The sequence below is a fragment of the Cladophialophora bantiana genome, assembly GCF_000835475.1.
Source record: "Cladophialophora bantiana CBS 173.52 unplaced genomic scaffold supercont1.7, whole genome shotgun sequence".
Classification (NCBI taxonomy): domain Eukaryota; kingdom Fungi; phylum Ascomycota; class Eurotiomycetes; order Chaetothyriales; family Herpotrichiellaceae; genus Cladophialophora; species Cladophialophora bantiana.
Window position 1 is genome coordinate 1,421,020 of NW_015971581.1, and position 17,145 is coordinate 1,438,164.

A 17,145-nucleotide genomic window follows, 5' to 3' on the forward strand; every position below is an offset into this window, starting at 1 on the left:
GCTAAGATCGAATAGAGAGCGGCTCCAGCACCCACGCTAAATCTTGATTAAGACCAACCCCTTGGTAGCGGAGGAAATTCGGAAGGTGATCCAGCACTTCCCTCCATTGTCCAGTGTACTTGTACATTAAGGATAAGGAGAAAGTCCGGGGAACCCCCGCAGTGGAGACCTACGAAACGAGTATCAGGGGGTGGGTGACTCGAACGTATACTTCATCTTAAAGGGCCCAAAGAGATGTCTAAAGCTTTATGCTGCAACTCAGAGAAGTGATTTTGTCTTCCTACTCGGCTTTGCCATTTCGGGCGACAAGATAGTCGGGATTGATCGTGATGGCGCAAGTCGAGAAAGACAGCACGATAGTGTCCGAGCACCATGAGAAAGCAGCCGATGTCGACCTGGTTCGCAAAGTGATGGGTGTCGAAGGCACCTATGTTCGAACAACCTTGCCCAAGTCAAAGGAGGAGAAGGCACTTGTGCGAAAGGCAGACATCTTGATCTTGCCCCTGCTGTCGGGCAGCATCCTCTTTGCGTATCTTGTTAGTCTGGCCTTGCTCACTCTTGTCTGATCTGTAGCGACTTACCCATCGACCAGGATCGAGGCAATATTGGGAATGCTCGCATCATGGGCCTCCAAGAGGATATCAATCTGTCCGACGGCCAGTATTTCAACTGCCTCATGATGTTCTGTGAGTCCCCGCCTTCAGCACCACTTTCAAGTCGACGCTGAACAAAACCCAAAGTCCTTGGCTACATGCTTGTTGAATTCGGCGCAGGCCTACTACTCCGCATTTTTCCTCCACGGTTTGTCATAGGCGGTGCTATTCTGTGCTTCGGCACAGTCGCATGCTGCATGGCAGCAGTCAAAGGCTATGCGCCTTTGATGGTCCTGAGAGTCCTACTTGGCCTCGCTGAAGGAACCGGTTATAACGTCTATCTCTACACCAGTCTGTGGTACAAACCCTATGAATTATCCAAGAGAACTGGTGAGCTATGTTTGTCTTCTTGTGGAGTCGATTTTCCTTACTGACAGACTTGCTGCAGCCGCGGTATACGGCATGAGTCCTCTTGCAGGAGCCTTCAGCGGTCTCTTTGCCTACGGAGTGCAAAGAAATTTGGACGGCGCAAAGGGTTATCATGCTTGGCAGTGGCTCTTTATCATCGAGGGAGTGTTAACTATTACCTGGGCTCTCCTGATAATTGCTATCCTGCCGGCATTGCCAGACACCGTGGCGGCAAAAGGCAGCTTCATCTTTCCACATGAAGGTGAACGTAGAATCATTGCACAACGCATGCGAGAAGGTTAGTCGGCCGCCTGATAGTCTGTGCTATAGATCCTGCAGACACTTATTTCATCTAGGCCAAAACACCGAGGGTTCCAAAATCCGTCTCCACCAGGTTTGGATCGGTCTCAAGGATCCCAAGCTCTATCTCGGTTCTCTGATGATTGGGGGGTTGGGGATCATTGTCGGCGGCTTTTCCGTCTTCCTGCCCACCTTCATAAAAGAGTTCGGCTTTTCCAACTTGGAGACACAGCTGTATTCCATCACCCCGTACGCGTTCGGCTTCATCGCCCTTGTCGTCATGGGCTTCGTGTCCGACTACTTGAAGCACAAGGCCTGGATAATCTTTGGGTGCTTCTGCGTCGTGGGAGCTGGCTACGTCGTCCTGCTCGCGACTACTAATAAAGTGGCCCTAATAGCAGGCCTCTGCATCATCCTGACGGGCTTGTACCCGGGAGTCATCGTCTGCGTGGCATGGATCAACACCATGCACGGCGGGTTCACCAAGCGAGCCTTGGCCATCTGGTTCAGTCAAATTTTCATCCAAGGCTACAGCATCATCGCGAGCCAGGTGTATACCACGCCTCCGCGGTTCTATAAGGGCCATGGTGTCGGTATCTCTCTTTGTGTTCTTGCAATGACCTCCACAGCCGCATTGTATGTCATCATGAAGAGAGCCAACGCTCAGCGCGAGCAAAGGGCACACGATTTCGCGGCCAGAGGTGAGATTGACCCGCTAATGGAGAAGGATTTTGAGGATTTGTGCGATTTCCATCCCGCCTGGCGCTACCCGCTCTGAAAGCCAGAGTGTCAAGAACCAAAGGCGACAATGGGGTGCCAAGCTATTGCAGATACTTGCGCGTCGGAGAACTAGCGGACTGGATCCAGTATTTGAGTGGTCCCTTGAGATTGCAACTTGGGGAACCCTCGGGATATGGAGGCCACACGGTGGTGATGCGGTCAACCTTCGCTAGACAGCGTTGAGAGACTACAGGGGATTGAAACAGGTGTTTTTTGTAACTGAGTGCGTGTGAGGAACAGAGCAAAGATTAACGTTCAGTCTCGCCAAATGCACCGCAAATATCACGAATATCACCACCATTCTCATCTCATACTATAAGGGCTCCTAAGCGGTTATCAACACACCGCTTTGGTTAGCGTGCCTGCTTCGTGCCCTCTGCTGGTTTCGGTCCCCGGCGGGGTGTGTAGCCGAATCTGCCGGCGCGGAGCCTGCTAGGTATGGTTGAAGGCAAAAAGGCCCGTGCAGTAGCTTCCGGTACTATTCCTAATAGTCAGGACGGAGTTGGAGGCCGGGAAAAAAGCAAGCAGAGGTCGATTCAAGTGACGTGATTGCTGAATGAGTCAGACTTGTATTTTTCCTCAAGGTTGCTAGCCCCGAAAACCAGCCTATCCTTGCACTGACACTGTCTTGTTAAAATGGTGCACTATTCACTATTCTATGGATGAAGCCAGATTTGAAGCTGTCGCGGCACAAGAACTGTCCTGGCTATTCACTCTCCTTCTCCCTTCTCAGTCATGACCACGTAGGGACCCTCTTGGAAGGCCAGGAAACTATACGCAGTGACAGAAAGTTAGCACTGTCAGCAAATGCAATTACCCAATGGGGGACCCGAGAGGACCCGGAACTATCCTCGAGGGCATTTTGCTTACATATTCTTCACCGGCATTGGAGCCTTCGAGTCGACCAGCTTGAGGTCAAAGTGCATAAAGAGCGTAGGTAGAAACTATTCAAGATGCGAGGCGTCAGCGGATTGGCATTCACAAAGTGCCCACAAAGGACGCCAAATTCTCGCGAAGAATGATCCATCGTACCTTGGACATCTCAAGCCAGACGATATCTATTCATCGCCCAAGGAGATTAATCATTAGCTCATGCCTCTTTCATACCGAGCGGGAAAGGAATGCTCACTTCTACCAAGGCACGTCCGAGCTCCGCCGCCGAAGGCGAAGAAATAGCGCTCTGTTCAGGTCAGCACGATATTCTCTTTTCTCTCTTGTCGGAGCCGGTGTCTGCCGCGAATGATGATGGAGGTTCCCGAAACTTACGCAGTTCGCTCTTTGTCGCCGGGTCCATCCATCTCTCCGGGCAAAATTCATCGACATTGTCGCCAAAGATCTCGGAGCGACGGTGGATCGCCCAGGCGTTTGTTCCCACGACGGTCTGGATGTGGAGTGGAAGGTTAGTGCCAGGCTCAACAAACTCATGGACACCTACTCGACTTACTCCGGCTGGAAGGAAGACATCTTTCACAACCAGGCCACCCTGAGGGACGACCCTGGGCAGAGGAGCGGCAAAGGGCGGATGCAGGCGTAGAGATTCGTACATGATGGCCTGGAGAAATGGCCATGCTTCGGCCTCGTGGAAGCGGATCGGGTCGCTGATCTCGCCCATCATCTGTCTCTCCTTCAGCTCATGCAGGAACCGCTCCAGGCACGAAGGGTGGCTGAGCAGGTTGTAAATCATCGCGCGCAGGGCAATAGCCGTGGTGTCGGAGCCTGCGAAGATGTTGCTGGTCAGGGCGGACGTCATGGCGTATTCGGAGAACTCGTCGGGTTTCTTCCTTCTCAAGTCCTGCAGGTTCCCCAGAATGGACCTGTGGTCTTCGTTCTCGTCCCGCAGCAGCTGGTGCTCTTGGACCTTCTTCTGCGCCAGGGCGCGGAATTTGATGCTGCGCATCGTCACCCCGAGCCAGTTGCCCGTCCAGTCCGAGGTCAGATGGTGGATTCGGTACACCCACGGCACGACGCCCACCCAGTTGGCGCTGGCGAACACCACCTTGGACAGCGCGAGTATGCCATCCGCGTCACCCTTGTCCAGGTAGTTGAAGCTCTTGGCGAAGCTGATTTCAGTGATACTGTCTATTATTCAGACGGAGTGTCAACGAAACCGTCCAGCTCCAACCCAAAGGAGCCCCCGACTTACCGATGGCAAACAACGCCAACCATTCGCCCAGATCGAACGGCCTAATAGTCAAGGATTTCATCTTTTCGAGGAAATGCTCAATGACCTGATCTACAAATCCTTCTAGGCTCCTGATTGAATCCATCGAGTATGGCCTACTGACCATTCGGCGATTCTGGCTGTGCACATGCCCGTCTGTCTCGGCCGTGAGGCTCCACTTCAACTTCGCCTTGAACGGCTTATAGAAGTCGGATTTCTGGAAATTGTTACCCGCCCCTAATTCCTCATCGTATTAGTATTTCTGAAAGTTCCGATGGGAGGGTGGCAAGGTACCATAGATCTTCTTGAAGGTTTCGGGGTCAGCGATCATACTGTGTCCGGGGGTCAGCACCTCACTGCAGCGCGTCAATTGCCTCTCACTTACACCTGGTTGGGACCAATCCGCACGAATGGACCATACCCTCTGTGAAGTCGAAGACAATCCAGATGCTGTTCTTCCTTCAACACAGTAGACAGCCACCACAGGTTGGTAAAAGATGCCAGAAACGGACCCGGAACCTTGGACAGCGGCGAAAAGTATCGCTGGTAGAAAATGTATATCAACAGAGCGAGGACCGGAAGCGAAAGGATCTGTCTGTTTGCGGCGACCTCACCCAGCCGCATGCTAGCGAGGCTCGGGTGTGCTGCACTCGCGTCGAGGGAGGTCATTATGACAAGAGTGACAAACTATATGGAAAGATGTGAATGCGACAAGAGGGTAGTGGAAACTCACTAAAACCAAAGTACTGACGCTCGATTCGAACTGAGGAGATTGAGAGACTTCGAACTTTTGAAATCTCGTCCGCTTACTGTGCACCAGTGCGGAAACCGGGGAGACACATTTCATGAAGGGGAGATAGTTGTTTGCCGCAGTGGCCATGATTGGCCAGCAAGCTTCCCATCCATACGGATCATCGTCAGAAATGGCTAACTGAAGTGGCCGTGTTGCCAAATGATTGATTGTTCCGTCTCTCACAGCACAGGATGAGAGGGAGTGTCGTTTACTGGGACCATGGGGTTGGGGGCAAGTGGTTTACCCCGGTGTTCCGAGCAGCAGCTCGGACCGCCATCCGAAACGATCAACTCTTTACCCTCGATCAGGCTAGGGCAGCTCTGGGCACCTCCGCCGCCGGAGAGTTCGGTCGAGGTCAGTCCGAGAATCGGAGAGTTCACCACACTCATTTCGGGTTGACACTCTCCCACTTAGGGGTGTTGGAGCTCAAGAACACGACGCGGTCACATTCTGTCTATGTCTTTGGACAATTTGATGGCATCAACAATCCGTGGCGTCGTGATGGTGTACCCGGTTGAACTAGCCATGCTTGACATTGGTGTAATGCTACGATAACACATTGTGAAGCATGCTGTACTGCGGGAAATGCTGCACACATTCGAGTCGCTCAGACCGATCCAACTCCCACACTCTTAGGCCGAATTGACATACAGATTGCAGGCTTCCACCTCTCGCAACCAGAGTTTCCAGGGTCGATGAGCAGATTGTGGTATTGACCACGTGGTGTCGTCGACCTCCTTCTGACTGAGATACTTGATCGCCTTGCTTGCCTTGTCAGTCTGCAGATCTGCCGCCCTGATCATCAAGGCCGTTGTTTGGATCATGGCGTTTTTCTGCGTGTATACGGCCCTCATGACACACTCTTCTATGCTCCCGGCGAGCACTGTAAATCCATGGCCTCGCATCAGCACCACCGTGTGTTGTGGCAGATCGTTTCCACCCGGCCTACTTCCGGCAAACGAATTGGCCAGGGAACCGCCGAGATGGGCATTTCGCACCAACAGATCACTGATATCGCCTGATCGTTGTGCATCCTCAATGTCCCAGACAGGCACATCCAGACCCAGGAAGCCGGCCATGTGGTAGCATGCCCGCAGGGGCACGCCACTGAATGTGTAGGGCACCACGGCTTCCGAATGGCTGTGGATCACAGATCGAACACCCGGATAGCGCTTATAGCACTCGCTATGGATATGACGCTCCAAAAATCCGGCTGCCGCGTTCGGGTCGACGGGCTTAGAGTCCTCGACATAATACTCAATCAAATCGTTTGGGGACGAGATGGTCGCCGGTGCGGCATTGCGAGACATGATGAAGATATTCGGATCCAAGGGGTGTCGGAAGGAGAGATGTCCAAAGGCGTCCAGGACATTGTGATAGTGGAGGATATGGCTCCCGTTCAAGTAATCGCGATAGAACTTCTGTAGAACCGTCTGTTCGGTCGAAGTTTGAGTACCTGCCATTGGAAAATATCCGTCGAAGGGAGCAAAAAATCCAGATGTTGGAAAATGAGGAAGAGACGACGTCAATGTCGGTCTTTCTATAATTCTCGGACTCATGCGGAGTACGCCCGTTGAGGGAACTAGCCGGAAGCCAGCCAGCAAATTGAATCGAAATCCGTAGGGGGGTTATTTACCCCAAGACCCGCCTTCGTCGCAGTCCAATTAAGTCTGGCTTTTTCGAAGAAAGGGTCATACACCCGCGACAACCTTCGGACGTGTTAGCGCCCTGCTCTGATGGGGCGTGAGAAGTAGAATTCGAATGGTAATTCTATCCTCTGCTACTCGTCGCAACGACTTGATATTCACTTGATTAGAGCGGTAATCAAGTTTGTGCTTACAAAAAGGCTGCGGTGTAGTGTTACAGATTCAGCCAAGCCCCCAGCCAACATTCATTGAGACAACGGTCAGCTAGCGTTTATCAATCCAGACGGTTGTTAGGGCACCAGTGGGGATTTCGTGACCGAGGGGGTGCTCTCTTATTACTAGCACGCTGCTTGCGGAGAGGCGCAACTCCCTCTTTCTCGCTTATGTTTGAAGTCGTGTACAGTATCGACCATGTAGCTTAATGGGTTGAACGCTCAGATGTGCGGAAAGGGCGGTTTCAGCAAGGACCAATGGGAAGAGCAGCGACATCGCGGCAGATGTCGGGAGGAAATGGATGTCGGATGAATTCGATGCGGTTGTTAGGAATGGCAGTAGGGCCATCAGGTCCTATAGGAGTATCTACTATTACTTATTGCTAGACTCTGCTTGCTTTGCTAAGAAATCCCTAACATGTACGCTCCGATAGATGTCCAATATTGATTGGTTGTCTACATGGAAAGAGAAAAACTAGTTGAGCACCAACTCTAGGCCCTAAAGAAATGCAACGGCGCCTCGGCACGTTCCTGCATTGACCTCTTAGACGAAAAAATCCAACTTGGAGATCTGCTAAGTGGAGCCCATTCAGCTAGGAGGGCCGCAAAGAACAACAGCGAACGAACGCTCAGTGGCCGGGCCAACACATAAGCGGTAAGCGGACTGTGATAGGCAGATAAATTGTCCTGGTGTTGCCCAGAATGAGGCAGTGCAGCCAGGCGCATTTCAGGATTCCGTGACACATGCGAGTGGTGCTTGGTTGGCCTGGTCTGGAGTCTGACTTCACGCCACTCCCACTTTGGGAATGATAAGCTGCGAGTCGCATCAAAGAAAGAATTCTTCGGAGGCCATGGTCAAGCTCGACGCTCTACGAAGAAATAAATAATCAAGTTCTGCAGCATGTGCCATGATCATTAGATCTACTACCTATTAAATGAAAGACCCATCTTCTGTTGAAGTATATGTATATGTATATAAGCCATGTTGTTGAACTGCAGGAGTCTAGTTCCTAGGACGAACTTCAATTCCGTCAAAAGAGTCCCCCTTGACCAAAGCACTCTTTTGTACTGCCCCCAAGCCAACAAAATGGGCGCCAATCGATGGGTGAAGACAATCACGGCATCGTTTCTAGAACCACATTGGCACGCTGCAAGCACGCCGCCAAATCCGCCACCCTCATCCGGCTTCCGGTCCCAGAGTGCAGGCACATGGGACGAGATGCTTGCGGGAATCCTGCCTTGCCGTGGCACGGGAAGCCAGGACAGTTTGCCCAACAATGATGACGGACAAGACGCCTTAGCTGCGGAACTCGACAAAATGACGGATGACATCGCTGATATGCCGCCTCATGTGGATCACAAAGCACAGGGAACTTCTTCCAATGGCTGACTGGTCGATTGAATGCAACAGTTCCACGTCCTCCTTAGATATTGCGACTCTGCAGCCGTCACCGCCGCTACAAGATTAGAAGGGATTTCAGGTAGACCAGCTACTTCCGCGACAATGTTGATGAGGCTCCTTGCAGGAATTATCGGAGACTCGATGCGTTCCGGGTTCATCGCTAAGGCGAAGTGGCGCAAAATCGATCTGATTGCTTTCTTGTAGAAAGAGCTGTCTTGGACCTTTTGTATTATGGATTGGATTGCGTATTGAAGCTGTTCGGAGGAGGATGGTCTTGGGGTCGCTGTAAAGTGTAGTTCTCCTCGTTCAGGCTGCTCCGTGCATTGCAGCGAGAGGAAGGGAAGAAATTCCACCAAGAGACCGGTTAAATCGCAGGGAAATCCTCTGTGTGAATATTCTTTCGGTAGATCCAAAGATAGATCCAGACTTGTTGAAAAGTTACCCTGGTTTGTCCGACAATCTCAAGTACGCAGCAAGCCAATGCTTGAGCCACGCGAAAACTGCTTTCACCAAAGGGCACCCACTTCTCAGGAAGGAGCCACTCGAGCACAAGGGAGTTTTTCTTTATGTATGAGCCAAGTTTGTCTAATGCAAGGTGGATGGATCTGCGTGTGGTGCCGCACTCGTAAAGGTGCTCTATGGTGTAACCTTGACAGAAATTCATGTACTTGTCTACCATTTCAAAGCATTGACCGAGCCTGTTCCTGCTTAGGACCAAAGCATTAGACCCAAAATAAGCCATGTACTTGTATGATTTGGATACACTGCTAGTCAAGCCTGCGACGTTGATGGTATTATAATGACGCTACAAGGTTTCGAGGTACTTCTAAAGTTTAGTATCTTCCAGATGTCGGGGACCGTAGTACGGTCGCAGCCTTTTTTGAGCACCTCGAAGTACTTCGCACGCAACTTGGATTTGAAGCGGAGTTTGGGCACATCTCGCCCAGTTTATCGCACTGAGAACCATCTGTGGGTGATAAGTGTTGTGGTCGGACTTGATATATGAGGAGGTACAAGTCAAACGTTTCAGAAAATGCTCCGAGGACAAAAAAATAGTGGCTGCGTGATTCAGCTTTGTAATGTCATTCAAGCTGTGGTAGTGGATTCCCATAGTAGCCGAGTAGATGTCGAAAGCTGGGCTTGTTGGCCGATATACCGGGGGATCTGGTAGAGAGATATTTCCACGGCTCGCCATTGATGACCAGATTTCGGTTTCCGTCTCGGTCTCCGTATCGGGCCTGGAGTTAGAATGGGAGAAAAAAAGTCTATTAATTGATTGGGGTTGGAATATGACAGGGTATGGCTTCCAGGTTCTGCTTTCTCGGTAGCGGGTTGATTGAGTTTCGATGATGTGACCATGTCGTCGAAAATGGACGGTCTTGAGTTGCCATCGCTATCAGAAAGCTCAGCACCGACCATTGATACATCCGACGCATACAGCTCGGGCGACGCAGGAGCTCGGATTGCGTTTGTGGGACTTGTGGGCCTTTGCAATATTTCTGGTCTCGTTTTGGTAGAAGATATGTCGGCACAGCTGCAGCTGGTGGTCGTCATGGCATTGTTTCGCTGCAATGGTGATATTACAGAGCTCGACAACGCATCGCTACTATGGGCATCAAGGTTCGAGTTGCGATGTTGCTTTTTGTAGAAACTGATGTCATGCTCCTCCAGCAATCCGTCAAGCCGCGCGAGAGTAACCGGTCTACCAACCGAAGCTTGGCCCTCAAGTTGCATGTCATGTCGACTGGCACCTTCTTCTTGAAGCATGTGAAGTCTAGGACCGTGCATCGTCCTCTCCGCTTTCGACAGTTTTGCATTATAGCAGGAAGAATTTGGAACCTCGACAATAAATTTTGCCCAAGGCTGAAGGGACGAGGCTGGTCGAGCCATAGCTGATCAGGGTAGAAATTTCTGCGATAAATATTCAAGTTACTCGGCTGTCCCACGCAGACGGCTGTCAACCGTGGCGAGAGGAAATCAGATGGAGAACGAAGTATCTTAAAGGATTTTTTGTAAGTTGGAGACATCAGCTCGCGGTGCGACCTAGGTAGACTGCTGGATCAGAGCCAGAATCATGAGTTCCAAATCAGGACTAGTCAAGGAACAAAGGGGAAAGAACATCCAACCAAACCAATGGAAGGACATTGTGGATAGGGTGCAGCGGGGCTGCCGTTTCTCTCTCGGAAATGTGGCACAGCCCCTGAACCTCCAAAGCCTTGTCAGGCCGCCCGCCAGCGCAACAAGGCTATTCCTACTATGCTAACTGAAACACTCTTTTCGATCTGCCGGACTCGGATAGTGGTATTCCTCCCTCCCTCGAACTGACTACATATTTAACCATGCAAAGCCTTCAACAGAAATCTGGGCGTGCTCAGACCGAAAGTTTGGCGCATGTCCATTGATTAAAATTCTGTAAGAACGCTGATTGTCCACTACAGGAGGATCTGCCAAATACTTCCTCTACTGTCTCAGTGTTCCTGACGATAGAAAGCCACCCTGGTGTGGTCAACGGCCATGTGACTTCTATGAACGCTTGCATCAAAGTTGGGCGAGGTCAAGCTCTGTTTCTCGTCAAGGGTACTAATGTGTCGTCAGCAGGTGCCTGGTTGGGAGTCACTAGATTTCTCACGAAACATTCGGATCACGCTGGTGGCAGAAACCCATAACACAATATTCTCACTCTTTGTATCACTAGACCAGCGACTCCTGAATTTGTAGAAACTGCTGCGTAACCTGCAATTTTTGAGGAGACTCGCTGTTCTGTCACACCTCACGAGTTCCATCACTCGTTTTAGTATCATGCTACAGGCAGAGGCTGCTTAGCTCTCAGGGAACGTTCCGTATTTCCTCTTAAGCGTCTCAGTTTAAGATGACACTGGAAAGGTTAGAATCGGGTTGAGGTGGAAAATATTAGTACCAGCAAGCGTGGCGTCGATATAAAAGGCTTAATATAGGGCTAATCGGATCTGCGGATCACGGATGAATGTTTGAAGGCCGCGCGTACGGGGGCCTTTTTCGGACTCCTCTTCGACGGTGGACACCTGAACTCGAGTCCGCTCAGACAGCCCATACGAATAGCAAGGTGGCATGAACCCCTCATTTTACCATTTGTGAGCAACTTTTCCTCTTTTTGATACTGGGTGGGTGGTCGTCACCAAGATTCGCTCAGCTAACCAATTGTAAGCGGCATTGTCCAGGACCTCATTGATGATCGGTGATTTACTGGAATGCCTTTGTTCGAACGGCACGCAAATCAACAAGCAGTATCTGCATGCATAAGTGCGAGATCACGGTCGCAGATGATGATCCCTGGTTCCGATCGTAATTGGAAATTGCACGGGATAAAGCTTTCCCAGAGACTTTAGCGCTGCATATCGGACCAGCTATGGAAAATCGAAAAGCTTTCTCAGGCAGAGAGCGAGAGACCTGATGTTTTCATCCAGTATACGTTTCCGCGAAAGCATAATACCTTCTTCCATTTCAAATATTGCTGACTACGCTATAATGATGTATCCTAGCCGTTCAGTTAAAAAAAAGTCTTGTTTGCAGCCTGTCATGAGGTGAGGCACACAGTAACGGGAATGGAGAAGTTGGACTCTTTGTTCCGGGTACTTTCGCGGCTTTTCTTTATGGTAGAGGTCTCCTCAATCAGACTCCAGCACTTAGGGACTCGTGGCCGCGCAGATATTCCAAAATTCTAATTTCGCTGTCAGCTGGCCAGTGATAGGAGGTTGTGAAATCTGGCCTTGTCACACACCAGCAACGGCTTCCACCCTAGCCCAATCTCAAGGAGCGGTAACAGGAGCTGTGGGAAAGTCCGGACTTTAGTCTAGGAGCGATGATATAATCTGACTCGACCAGCGACATCAATAAATAATAGTAAAGTAGATGGCCAGAAGTGTCTGTTCAAACAAATCGTGAGCAGCATGATTAGATGCGCTTGTGACCTGAGGAAAATACACCAACAAATAATTACCTCAACGTTTCTGCCTCGTCAGTCCCATCCAGGGAACCGCCCCCATCTATTACCTCCGCATAGGTGGTGGCGGTGTCGGTAGCAATGCAGACTGCTGGGTGCCTCAAAGCCGTAGATACGAGAGAAGTAGTGCCAAACAGATATCACTACAATATTAAAAGAAATCGGAAATAGAGGACAAGGACGATAGCCGCCTGGAGTGGGTGCTCAGGCTGAGCTCCCCGTCGCGATGCCAAGGACGGGGACTCGAGGCATAAAACTGGAGCTCTTCTCATGGAGGAGTTTTAACGTTCTAGAAGGAACGATTAGTAGTCCTCGAGACTTAGATCTCGACGTGCAACCGTGGAGGTTCCGAAGTCGATGGTGAGCAACCTTGAAGCGCGACACAAGAAACTTTGGCTGATATTTGGATCTAGCCTGAATAGGAAGGAGCGCGTCGCGTCGCGGTTTTAAATCTAATATCCGTCTGCGCCCTCCATCATTCAGTGCCGTGTTCATGCCAACATGTTCCCTCACCCCCCGCGTATAGCTTGCAACGCTCTCTAATCCCTTGCGCACGACTTCTGAAGCCCCTCCTTGCTGCCAAACTCCGTATATTCCACCCCATCTCACACAGCGTCACAGAGCTAACCTCCGGTCCCAATCGCTTTGTCCACCACCCTCTCGCTCCCTGAAGGGTTTTTATACAGTTCAACCTCCCCTGAGTTTCCCGTCACAAATCGAGTTCTTTGAACCGTTGTCATCTGCCTTCCGGACCGCTCGAGCCTCCTGGCACGGTCTCATTAAGAGCAACCTGGATTCCGGGTGACAATATGGATGCGTGTCGGAACCTAACCCTAAGACGTTTGTCGGTTCAAGTTTCGCGGTCCAGTTGTCGAGTCTCTTAGTAACTTCATTTGCCTCATGTTTATTATCTGCTCCGGCAAAGAACAACATGTTGGATTAAATGCGGCCAAAAGAGAATACGACGTTCAGAGCCTTCCTGGAGGGCGGTGAAAGACGGTTTAGCCATGCGTCAAGTTGGTAAGCGTCCCTGAGGGATCGCGCGTCGGCAATCCAACGCTGAACATTATACGTGATCATATATGGGATGTTCTGGTCGATATGGGCGTGAGACAATGATCAAGAGAGAGCGGAGATGATGACTTTCTGGGGACTGGCGCGCGGAGGTCTATGCCCAGAGCACAAAGATATTTTGGCCTACATACAAAGATTGCTGGGAGTCTTTTCGGAAGCCAATGAGATCCTCTGGCCGGAATCCGGGCTGAATGTTGCTTGGTGCCAGGTCTCGGAAGCGACTGGAAAGATTCCATCTCAGCATATCTTCCGACCCGGCACTTTGTCCGTTCCGGCCGGCTATGACCAATACAGAATCCCAGCAAACGTCAAGTCAGCATTGGATGCCACTCCTCTCCAACTCTGTTCTTGTTCTCACAGTGGTCTACGCTATAACAGCTCATTCACCAAACGCGCATCGAGGCACCAGCCATTTAATGTGTACTTCTTTCGAAGATCCCGATCAGCCGCGTTAGTCATCCGCATCATGCCCCGCATGGTGAAATGGAGAGCGCCGATTCCGTGCGTCCTTGGTTTTTTGGAACCTCTGGGCTCATGATGTACCTTGCTTTCGAGCGAGAAGAGGACGGTTTTTGAAGATGTTATTTGTGCGTCCTGGCCTGAGATATGGCGAATGTCCTTCGATTAGTCTCCTTTGGGACATCAGAGAAGAGAAAACGAAAATCTTGTCTTCGAGGCTGCTGTATCACACACGAGAGAGGCATTTATCCTGTTTTGACAGGGCATGGACATTGCGTTTAGACTGGAATCTGTCCGCCGCGTGAGAAGGAGTGTGGGATACATCGTGGGCGACAAGATGAATTCGGAGGGATGACTGCGAATGCGGATGGTAGGAGCTCGACTCTGCACTCTTGCGAGCATATACACAACAATAACTCTGCTTTCTTGCTTGTGCACCAAGACCTGTACCAAGCAAACTGCATCTCGCCGCAAAATCTCAACTTCCGCTTGGATCCACGCTACGATTTTGTTGCAACGGGTCTGCGGAAGCCTAGTCGCCTGAGTTACAGATGAGTCCTGCAAAGTCACCAAAACGTCCAAGCGGGAAATCCTATAGCGCAACAGCTGCATCAGACTTGAAGCAGTAGGGCCTTTGGAGATGAGCAGGATCACCAAGTGTACAAGACAGGACCTCTCTCGAGTGAGGATCAAAGCTTTGGCTTGTCTGTTCTTAACATTTGCTGTTTGTCGACACTGTCCCAACCTGCTCTTGGCTTGTGTGGAGTTCTCTGTCAGGAGTCCTGCTTTTGGTGGCCATGATGGACATATCTTGCTGAGGTTGCGAGGATGACTTTTCGGTGCGCTCAATGTGACGGATCACATGTGGGAGTTGAGCAGCTTGCAGCGATGGTTGCGGATCGCATATCGATACAGATGCTTTGGGCTTTTGCACGGAGGCGCCATATCTCCCTGCTGTTCCTGGATGCTTTCATGGTCCTTGGACAGCGGGACATACTTTTCATAAGTCTCCCCATTCCCCCTCGTACCTGCAAGAGCTAATGTGTAGCAGGTTAAGGTCGCTAGAGCTGCCGGGTGAGAGGTCTCACTCATGATGGCAAGCTACTGAGATGGTTCTCCGGACTACGACGCTTTGTGCAGTGGGGACTCGAACAGGTGTTAAGGAGTTACTCCGAATTATGTTCCATGTCCTAAGGGCAATCCCTCGTTGCTCACTTCCATGCTGTTGAGTTTCTTCACCCTCCCTAGCTGGCCGTTTGTTGTATCTCTTCGTTTCTCGTGGGTATCGCTCGACTCATCCCCTTCTGAAGAACATTTCACACAAAATGCTTCTCTCAATTCTCTATACTTGATTGGTTTCTTAGTCCTTAAGAGATCTTTCTCTCCATTTCTCACATCCGCGTTGTGTCATATCCTTTCTTCGCAGTCCACAATCCTCATCAGTTGTGCCAACCACATCACTGCTGCCGGTGCCTCCATGAAATAACAAAACAGCCGAAGAAAAAAAATCAACCACCCAGCACTTGCATCATTCATACGCCCTTTTCGCTCGCCGCTGGAACTTTCATTTTCTCCATCTGTCCCAGTAATATCTTTTCACCACGGAACGACCTTCCTTTAGCCAGCCGTCCCTTACACTTCAGAACTCTTGCGCACCTATTATTACATCCCCTGCCAATTGTTGCGTTGTATCTTTGTCGAAAAGTAAGCTGTTGCTTGTGACAATGCTCCGAGCAAGGCGACCTAAGACTCCATTCAATCTCTGACGCGCTGCCGTCGTCGCTAAGCAAAGTCCAAGAGAAGTCGCCATCACACGGTGCGGCTGCTGCGTCGGCTGGCTTGCGAATGAGCTGTATTGATTTGGGGTTGAGAACGAGAGAGAGGGAAGGAGGGGGGGAGGGGGAGAGGTTGGAGAAACTGAAAGGGAGCTGAGCTGTGATCAACGCATGCGACCCTAATTCTGTGAAGCTATGTACATTGATTATATCAGGAAGCCAGTTTATCGCCATCCCCCTGATTTCTGCATATTCTTTCGAGACGCAACGTGGGTGGCTTGTTGCACGCTTTTTTCAGCCAGCGTATGTATGTTCAAAGGGAATTCTTTCCAGCAGATGGAGTAAGAGATCGTTTGTGATCGAATTATTTCCAAGAGACAACTTTTAAATGCTTATAAGGGCTTTATTCTAGCTAATGAATCATTCTTGGACGAGTCCATCATAGCGATACCAATACAAGCAGGTAATTATGAGGTATTGCACTTGGCCATGCCTACTTCGGGACCAACGAAGATATTCAAACGAAGAGCGCCACCCTTCGCTCCCTTCTCTTTCAATGTTCATTCTATGCCGGTAAATGGGTGATCTGACTCCCTACCCCTTCAGAATTGACTGTGTTCGCGCAGATTTCATCCTGTTGGAGGCCCTCAGGCTCATTTCGAACCCTGGCCCGCGGGCTAGCATCAATTCCAGCCTACTCACATCAGCGGTGGCACTGGCACTGACGTCGCTGTTAATGCCCACCGCCGTCTCGGCAACGCCAGAGGCGGACTCCGGCTTGTTGCCTCTGCTTCTCTTTTTGACGTTCGCCTCGGTAAAGATGTGAGGAGTAGCGGAATCGACATCCATTCATTTGGCCTACTCAATCGTTGTCTCCAAGGAGGCTACGGAATCCAGTCTCTCTTTCACACTCTGGCCGTGTCGGCCAAAGTATGCATCAGACCCTTCTCTGTTGGTGTCACTGTCGGTTTCGGCAGAGAGGCGGCCTCGTTCGGGCGGTGCATCGAGTTCACTTCTAGTGTGTATATGTTGGCCCATAACGACGTCCCGGCACACTTCTGTTGCAAGGTCACGGCTGCATCGTCTTGCCATGCCCTAGTTTAGACGTCGCCAAGGGTTTGATCAGCCTCGTTTTCCGCTGCTGTTCCGACGGGTAAAGTGTTGAGGATGTTCTTATTGCTGGATCCTGCAGGTAATGGTCGCCGCAATACTTAAGAACAAGAGGGAGTTGGTGTATTAAAGAGGATGGGGGCGTTACTGGTAAGCTATAGGTCTTATTTGTATAGGAATAGTTCGTTAAGTTGAAGTGTAAGGAGTTGATATGGCGACCTTTAACGTAGATAAGCTGCGTTGGTTGGAAAGACCATGAGGGGTGTCCTGAGTTGCCGTTAGTTTCATGCTCGAACATAGAGCGCCAGGACCTCAGTAGTTAAGTTAAAAGCGGGAAAGGTTCTTGCCAAGTCAATAAGACGCAATATATAGGTCCTCATACTAGAAAAAGAAAGTGATAAACTTTTCCAGAAACTTTGTCACTCTAGTCTCCACCAGATAAGGAGGGTGAAT

The 17,145-nt window shown here is 50.5% G+C and overlaps 5 protein-coding genes across 5 annotated transcripts; 1 reads left to right on the forward strand and 4 right to left on the reverse strand.

The window, feature by feature from the left end:
- Positions 1 to 329: 329 nt before the first annotated feature.
- Z519_05510 (uncharacterized protein) lies at positions 330 to 2,079 on the forward strand (the record flags this gene model as incomplete). Its single annotated transcript, XM_016763250.1, has 5 exons — positions 330 to 536; positions 593 to 686; positions 741 to 983; positions 1,042 to 1,299; positions 1,358 to 2,079. 5 exons carry the CDS (start codon positions 330 to 332, stop codon positions 2,077 to 2,079), a joined length of 1,524 nt encoding a protein of 507 aa, XP_016620863.1.
- Positions 2,080 to 3,166: 1,087 nt separating this feature from the next.
- On the reverse strand, positions 3,167 to 4,911 carry Z519_05511 (uncharacterized protein; the record flags this gene model as incomplete). Its single annotated transcript, XM_016763251.1, has 6 exons — positions 3,167 to 3,261; positions 3,348 to 3,462; positions 3,526 to 4,156; positions 4,221 to 4,479; positions 4,537 to 4,574; positions 4,628 to 4,911. The coding sequence occupies 6 exons, from the start codon at positions 4,909 to 4,911 to the stop codon at positions 3,167 to 3,169; spliced, it is 1,422 nt and encodes a 473-aa protein (XP_016620864.1).
- A 756-nt stretch (positions 4,912 to 5,667) lies between these two features.
- Z519_05512 (uncharacterized protein) lies at positions 5,668 to 6,498 on the reverse strand (the record flags this gene model as incomplete). The annotated part of the gene is made up of 1 exon (XM_016763252.1): positions 5,668 to 6,498. The coding sequence occupies one exon, from the start codon at positions 6,496 to 6,498 to the stop codon at positions 5,668 to 5,670; it is 831 nt and encodes a 276-aa protein (XP_016620865.1).
- A 2,883-nt stretch (positions 6,499 to 9,381) lies between these two features.
- Z519_05513 (uncharacterized protein) lies at positions 9,382 to 10,185 on the reverse strand (the record flags this gene model as incomplete). The annotated part of the gene is made up of 1 exon (XM_016763253.1): positions 9,382 to 10,185. The coding sequence occupies one exon, from the start codon at positions 10,183 to 10,185 to the stop codon at positions 9,382 to 9,384; it is 804 nt and encodes a 267-aa protein (XP_016620866.1).
- A 5,991-nt stretch (positions 10,186 to 16,176) lies between these two features.
- Positions 16,177 to 16,431, reverse strand: Z519_05514 (uncharacterized protein; the record flags this gene model as incomplete). The annotated part of the gene is made up of 1 exon (XM_016763254.1): positions 16,177 to 16,431. One exon carries the CDS (start codon positions 16,429 to 16,431, stop codon positions 16,177 to 16,179), a length of 255 nt encoding a protein of 84 aa, XP_016620867.1.
- Between the last annotated feature and the right edge of the window lie 714 nt (positions 16,432 to 17,145).